Source organism: Chinchilla lanigera, unplaced genomic scaffold (genome assembly GCF_000276665.1).
Source record: "Chinchilla lanigera isolate Chin_1 unplaced genomic scaffold, ChiLan1.0 scaffold00098, whole genome shotgun sequence".
NCBI lineage: Eukaryota > Metazoa > Chordata > Mammalia > Rodentia > Chinchillidae > Chinchilla > Chinchilla lanigera.
In genome coordinates this window covers 2,186,891-2,194,832 of record NW_004955499.1, presented here as the reverse complement: position 1 = coordinate 2,194,832, position 7,942 = coordinate 2,186,891, and the positions used below count along the sequence as shown (strand labels likewise).

Here is a 7,942-nt window from a genome sequence, read left to right as displayed (position 1 = left end):
GTGTCCACCTGTGTGCCGTGTCCCAGCCCTGCCCGGTGTGACTCCGCCGTGTCCCCGCGCAGGTTCTGGACGTGGCACGACGCGCGCTTCCTCTACATGCTCATGGAGTTCGTGCCGGGCGGTGAGCTCTTCAGCTACCTGCGCAACCGCGGCCGCTTCCCGGGCACCTCGGGCCTCTTCTACTCGGCCGAGATCGTGTGCGCGCTGGAGTACCTGCACGCCAGGGACATCGTGTACCGGGACCTGAAGCCCGAGAACATCCTGCTGGACCGCGACGGCCACATCAAGCTCACCGACTTCGGCTTCGCCAAGAAGCTGGTGGACAGGTCAGGCTCATTTCCGTGTATCTCTGCCCTCGTTCGGCTCCCCTCCCCGTTTCCCTTCCCCCGATCCCCTTCCCCTTCCCCTGTTCTCCTCTGTCCTTTCCCTCTCCTCTCTTTTCCGTTCCTCCCTCCCTCCCTCCCTTCCTTCCTTCTGAGCCGGAATCTGAGATGCTCCTGCCTCAGCCTCCTCGAGTGCTGGAATGACAGGCACGCACCACCGCACCTGGCTCACTGTCACATCTGTATTTATTTGCTTTAAATATCCCTCCCCATGTTTTTGCTCTTTTGTGGCAGGGTCTCACTGTATAGTACAGGCTGGCCTTAAGCTCACTACGTAGCCCAGCACGGCCTCAAACTTGTACTGATCCTCCTGCCTCAGCCTCCTGAGTGCTCAGGAGACAGGCGTGCTGCTACTACGCCTGGCAATATTCCTATTTTGTGTCTCTGTAATGTATAAATGAAACACCATATTGCTGTATATCTGTGGGAATCACACACATTTCTCTTTCATGTGCATGTAGTAAATGTAATACTATATGGTAATGTAATATTAATATTATTTAATCCTATCTAAAATATAGTTCATCTAGTACAGTCTGTTTTATACATCAGGCTATATTATATATAGGATTAGGGTTTCTCCAGAGAAACAAACCAGTAGCAATTTTTAAAACCCTTTCTACAAACCGTATTTCTGTATGTATTTAATCTGAACACCCGCACATGCATGAGTGCCTGCGTGCATGCGTACACATCCTTGTAAAATACAATGCTGTCATCTACGTTCTGTACGTTTTATTTTGAGACAGGGTCTCACTAAGTCCCGGAGTGCCTGGGCTGGGATCCAACCGACGATCCTCCTGCCTCAGCTTCCCAGGGTGCTGGGATTATAGGCGTGCACCAGCACACCTGATTATTTTTTGCTGTGTATGTCTACGTTTATTTTTAAGTAGCCTGTGGTAACTATTATTTCTAATGTAGAATCATTAAGTTTTTCCCTTAAAAGGGAAAAGACGGGTGTTACTTTCCTGTGGTCAGTTGTAGGAGTTTTAATCCCAGTGTTCCCCTTTACCTCAGAATCCGTGAGAAATACAACACAAAACCCCAGAAGCGATCATTTTATGATTTCCAAAGGCCGTGGAAGATCATTTTAAATCTGTGACACATGAATGCCTGTGTCCAGGGTGCTTTGTTTTAAGAGACAGTCAGGGTACGAGCGGAGAGATTCTTCGTGAATCGTCAGTGGAGCGTTGCTGAAATCCTGGCTGTGTTTTATATTTAACTGGTCATTGAACTAAAACTGCTAATTTCGCATCAGAATCGGATCCGGTTGATCTGATTGATTTTAGCCAGATGTCCCTTAGTGCACCTGTCATTTCAGCACTCAGGAGGCTGAGGCAGGAGAGTCTTTGGATGAAAGAAAGAAGGAAAGCAGGATGGAGGAAAGTGAGAGAGAGAGAGAAAGAGAGAGAAAGAAAAAGAAAGAAAAAAAAAAGAAAGAAAGAAAGAAAGAAAGAAAGAAAGAAAGAAAGAAAGAAAGAAAACACCCCAAAACTTCTTATCTCAGTCAATCTTTTTTAGCTTAAAAGGAAATACAAAAAGCAATACTGGAAAACTGCTCTTACTGACAAACTTAGGAGTTTCTTTATTTGCTTCTTTGGCTTTTTGAGACAGGGTCTTGCTATGTAGCCCAGGCGGGCCTTGAACTTGCAGCGATCCTCCCGCCTCAGCCTCCCTAGGAGTGCTGGGATGACAATCTTGCGTGCACCACCACACCTGGCAACCTTTCTTTTTCTAAAACACCCGATACTGTAGTTCAAGTCCTTCTGGATTTCCCCTGTAAATCTTTCCCTAGTACCTGCGCAGAAACACAAGTTGTAAACAGGAGGGTTTTTAACAGAACGCAGAAGACCAAGTTAAAAAAGTTTCTAGGATTCGTGCCGCCCCCTGCTGGCAGGAAGTGGGACTGTATCTTGATAAAATCTTTTTTTGTTTTTATGGTTCTGGGGCCAAGTCTGCACTACGCAGTGATCCGTTCCATTCCTCGTGGGAAGTCAGTTCCTCTACACATCGCTGGATGGAACTGCTGTACCCGGGAGCTGCACCTTTTCCTGTCCCTTCAAAAAATTATTATTAACATCGTTATTATTGCCATACCAGGGACTGAGCCTGGGTCCTTCACACAGAGCTCCATCTGCAGCTCTTTTTCTTTTTTTGGTCTTTTTTTTGGTCTTTTTTTTGGAGACAAGGTCTTGCTCTGCAGTTCAGGCCAGCCTTGAGCTCACTTTTGTAGCCCAGGCTGTTCTCAAACTCCCAACGATCCTCCTGCCTCAGCCTCCCGAGTGCTGGAATTACAGACATGTGCCACCATGCCCGTCTGCAGCCCTATATATATCTCTTTTTTTTAAATTTTGAGACAGGACCTCACTGAGTTTCCAAGTTGCCCCAGCTGGGCTCCAAATTGTGATCCTCCTGCCTCAGCCTCCTGGAGTGCTGGGATGAGGGTGTGTGCCTCCACACCTAGGAACCCTGAACATCTTGACGAACCCTTAGGTTTTAAGTGAACGGCGCTCCTGAGTCGCTGGCCTGTGTTTGGTGCGCCTCTGGTGTGTGCTTCAGGCTCCTGGCCCGGGGGTCAGATTACAGCGCTTGAATCCCACAGGAAGTCCTCCATTTGGGTAGGCAGACCTTGCTCTACAACACCCTGCGGGTGACAGTGACTCTGGAGTGCTCTTTCCTGAGGGTCTTTAGCTGCACGGTCCTGGCTGCCTCAGTGTTCTGAATGGACTCAACACCTTGACCTTTCCTGGTCATTTTGACCTTGGGGAGGAGCCGGACATCGCTCAATGACAGATCCGGTGACTGAGGTGGAGGAGGACACGGCGTGGTGTGTTTCCGACCTGCCTTTCCGCTGGATGGTCCTCGGCAGCAGCAGTCACCATGTTTTTGATCATACATTGGAAAGACCCTCAGGAAAGAGGACTCCAGAGCTGCTGCAGAAAGCGGGGAGGACGGTGGGATGAGGGTGTACAAAGCCGGGAGGATTTTGAGGGGATTTGTGGCAGTTTGTCTTAACCTGCAGTACATTTAAAAATTTTGTTTTTAATTTTTCCCAATACATATTTCTGGTGCATAGTGATGACATCATGGTGTGGCATTCGTGCCCCTATGCACCACAAGTTAATTCTTTTTGTATTCACGCTGGCCCCACTCCCACCATCCCTTGCTGCCTTTGCATCCGCAAATGGTCCTCATTTAGTCTCTGGTTTCTCATGTGACAAAATCCCCGAGATCCCTAAGCTTCTGCATGTCATGTATTTTTCATAATACCACGGTCTCAACCTGCACCCATTTTCCCACATGACTCAGGTCTATTCTTCATGGCAGAGTCGTACTCCATGGTGTGTAAACCCTCCATTTTGTTTACCCATTCATCTGCTGATGATGTAATAAACATTTTTTTTTTTTTTTTTTTTTGAGACAGGGTCTCGCCATGTAGTTCAGGCGGGCCTTGAGCTCACTTTGTAGCTCAGGCTGGTCTCGAACTTGCAGTGATCCTCCTGCCTCAGCTTCCCTAGTGCTGGGATGACAGGCGTACGCCACCACGCCCGGCTGATGTAATAAACTTTTAAAATGTGCACATCTGCCATGTGTACTCTTCAACCCTCCCGCATGGCAGGGAATCCTGTCCCTTGTGTCCCCGCCCCTTAGTTACGAGGCACCCCCAGCCCCAGCTTCAAGGGAACCAATACTAAATCAGATGAATCCTAAAGAGCAGGTGTCACCTTTCTCAGGATTTTTGAGAAGAAATGATAGCCAGGAAGAGCCAGCTCTACCCTGGAGACCCAGAGGGACTTGAGCTTGTGTCTGTGACCACAGACAGCAGAGTCCAGAGAGCAGAGTGGGAACAGTGACTCCTCTTCCCCGGGGTAAACTGAGGCACAGGCCCGTTGGTGTTGGGTTACCTGCAGCCTCTCGCAGCTGGTGACGGTTTCATGTCAGATTTCTCGGTCGGGCTGCAAGGCCGCAAATCCAGCCCTGGCGCACTCAGACCTTTGCCTTCTGCGGAATGAATTCCAAAGCCAACACAAGTCCCAACCTTTGGGCCTGATCTTCAGCAGCCCTGCACCAGGAGCGCAGAATCTCCACCTGTTTTCCCGTTCAGATTTTTTCCTCCTTTGCATCTTTTCTTTTCTACCTGTGCACCTTGGTCGTTTGGATGAGCGGGTTTCGTGTTGGCAGATTTGAACCTGCCCAGACTTCAGTTAGTCCTTTTACCGATAACCCCGTATGCCCGCCCTCCGTCTTGCTTTCACAGTTTGGAGGGATTTTAATGCATGTAACACATTTTTGCTATATTGGTTTCTCCCATTAGCAGTCCCTAGGCCCCCTCCCCTGCCCACCTCTTCACATCCTCTTGTCGAATAATCAACCCCTTCCACTCTCTGCTCTTCTTTTTAAAATTCCTCATTTCAGTTGTCTTCCCACGTCTGACTTACTTTCTTCCTCATGGTGGGTCTCCACATGCATCTGTTCTCCTGCAAACGACAGCATTTCATTCTTTATGCCTGCATAGTACTCCTTTGCATTTACGTACCACATTATCTTCATCCCATAGTCTGTGCATGGGCACCTAGGCGGCTGCTGTATCCTGGCCATTGTGAATCGCACTACCACAAATGTGGGGATGCAGGCGTCCCTGTAACATCCTAACTCTTAATTCCTGCAGGTGTGGAAGGGCTGGATTTCACCAGGGCGTGGAATGGTTGGGTTGGAAGGTAGCTCTGGGTTTAGGCTTTGTGGCATCTCCACACTGATCTCCAGAGCGGCTCTACTGGTTCCCATTCCCACCAGGAGGAAGGGCTCCTTATCCTTTTCCCCACATTCACAATCTCTTTGTCATGGATACCTGTTCTCTTGGCCTCCTGGGTCTTTGTGCCTTAAAAAAAGAGTGCTAAAAGCTGCGTAATTCTGATTCAACACCCTAACCACTGTTCAGCACAGTTCAGTGGCACCGCACAAATTTATGCACAGATTTCCCCCCTTCCCATTTACTGGTCCCCGGCCTGCCCATGACCCTTTCTGTCTCTGTGACTGGGACTGCTCCAGGGGCTTGGGAGAAGCGGGTTCCTGCAGTGTTTATCACTTGGGACTGGCCTGTGTCACTCAGCATCTTGTCCCCAGGGTTCATCCATGGTTTGGGTATCCACCAATCATCCACGCATCCATCCGTCCATGCTTTGAGTATCCATCCATTCATCCATCCATTGATCCATCCATCCATCCAAGCATCTTTCCATCTGTGGTTTGGATATCCATCCATCCATCCATCTACCATTCCTCCATCTGTGCTTTGGGTATCCATTCATCCATGTTTTTGGTCTCCATCTTTATATCCATGCATCCATCCACCTGTGGTTTTGTTGTCTATCCATCTGTCCTTTCATCCATCGATCCGTCCATGGTTGGGTACCAATCTATTAATCCATGCATCTACCCATGGTTTGGGTATCCATTCATTCATAGCTTGGAGATATTTCCTTCTATTCATCCATCATGGGTTGGGCATCCATCCATCCATCCACCCATCCATCCACCCATCCACCGATCCATCTAGCCAGCCAGCCAGCCATCCACCCACCCATCCATCCATCCATCCATCCACCCATCCATCTCACCCACCCATCCACCCATCCATCCATCTGCCCATCCTTCCATCCACCCCTCCACCCATCCACCTGCCCATCCATCCATCTATTCATCCATTCATCCATCCATCAATGTGTGGTTTATTTATCCATTCTGCCATTTTCCCACCCATGAGTATCTATCAATCATCCGTGTATCCACCCGTGTTTTGGGGGTCCATCCATTGATCCATCTATCCATGTATCTTTTCATCCATGGTTTGGTGATCCATCCATACATCTACCCATCCGTCCATGTGCCCATAAACCCATGCCCATCGTTTGGATATCTATCTATCAGTCTACCATGGTTTGAATATCCATCTAGCCAGCCAGCCAGCCAGCCAGCCATCTATCCACCCATCCATCCATCCATCGACCCATCCATCCACCCACCCACCCATCCATCCATCCATCCATTGGGCAGCCAGCCAGCCAGCCACGGACATGTAGATGTCTTCCTTGCTTCAGATATTACAAACATGGGTGTGCATGAACATGGGTGTGCACAGAATGTCTTTGACACCGTGTTTTCAAGTCTTTGGGGTGTGTACTCAGAAGCGAGGTTGCCTGATCCCAAGGTCTTTCCACTCTCCAGGAAGAGCCCAACTCTCTCCCCTTGCGGCCACTGCATTTGCACAGAGTGTTGCCATTTCCCCACATCCTCACCAGCACTAACTTTGTTCCATTTTGGTTCACGGCGGTCACCCCCACAGGCGGGATGCGGTTGTGTCTGTACTTTGATTCTCCTCCTTCTGGTTGATCGGGGCACGAGCCACAGGGTGGTCTCCAGCCCAAACCTCCTTCGGGGCTGTCCTGACCCCCCTCGCGACGGCAGTACCCATCAAGGTCTCTGCAGGTGCGCAGGTGGTCAGAGCTTCAGAAGCCGCGTGGGCCCGTGTGGGTGTTCGGTGGGTTCTTCTGGACATGACAGGTGCCTGTTTCCTGGGCCGCCATGACAGTGCCCTCCTGGTTCCTTCCAGCGGGGACGCTCCTGTCCCTGTCCTGGAGCCCGAGGGCCAGGGGAGGACAGTGCTGGCCCCTCCCCGTATGTCACACACACATCCTCCATGTGTGTCTGCGTGCTCCTGTCCCCTTCTCAGCAGGACCCGATCCTGTGGGGTCAGGGCCAGCCTGGGACTCAGTTACCTCCTCCAGCTCTCTAGGACCGTCTCCACACACAGCACATCTGAGGTCCCGGGGGTGAGTTTGGACGTCTGTACCTCTTTCTGGGAGTCAAGCCCAGGTCCTTCACACTGAGCTGCACCCCCAGCCCCTTGGGGCACATTTCTTTTATTCTCAGTATTTGCTAATTGACCAAGTTGCCCAGGCTGGATTCACGCTTGCAGTCCTCCTGCCTCAGCCTCCCAGACCATTGGGGTGACAGGCGGACACCAGCACGCTCAGCTTGGATTCTTTATTCTTTTAGGACTGATCACCAGCTGCTGGGAAAGTTAGTAACCGGGAAGAGCAGATGAGAGACTGGAGGGGGGCGTGAGGGGTGCCCGGGACAGATGGCAGTGATCCCCATGGGCTTGGGGATGCAGAGACCACGGTGAGACCCTGTCCGGCAGTAATAAAAATAGATACTTATGCTCTTTAATGGTTTGAGCAATCCTGCATTCTTACACCAGTAATCTGAGCAGCTTCCGAGAACATAACAATATGTAATACAACAACTTCTGTTAAGTCCTATCATTTTGTTCTGAAGTCCTGCGTCATAACTGTTTTTGCTTTGGTCTGTGTTGTTATTCTTTTGTATTTTAAAGATAAAAGAATGAAAACACATTAACAAACCCACAGACATTTGCAAAACAGCACAAAAGCAATGGAAGCAATGCAGAATTTCAGACAAGGTGATAGGAAATTAACAGTGGTGGCTGTATTACATATTGATGTCTTCAAATTAGTTACTCAGATAAAGAAATATAG

At 49.5% G+C, this 7,942-nt stretch overlaps 1 protein-coding gene across 1 annotated transcript in view; it reads left to right on the top strand.

The window, feature by feature from the left end:
• Window positions 1-7,942, top strand: part of Prkx (protein kinase, X-linked) — a gene marked incomplete at its 3' end in the record, with an annotated part of 60,259 nt that overhangs the window by 32,678 nt on the left and 19,639 nt on the right. Inside the window, 1 exon segment of the mRNA XM_013505599.1 lies at window positions 63-326. Within this exon segment, the coding sequence (XP_013361053.1) occupies window positions 63-326 (264 nt within the window).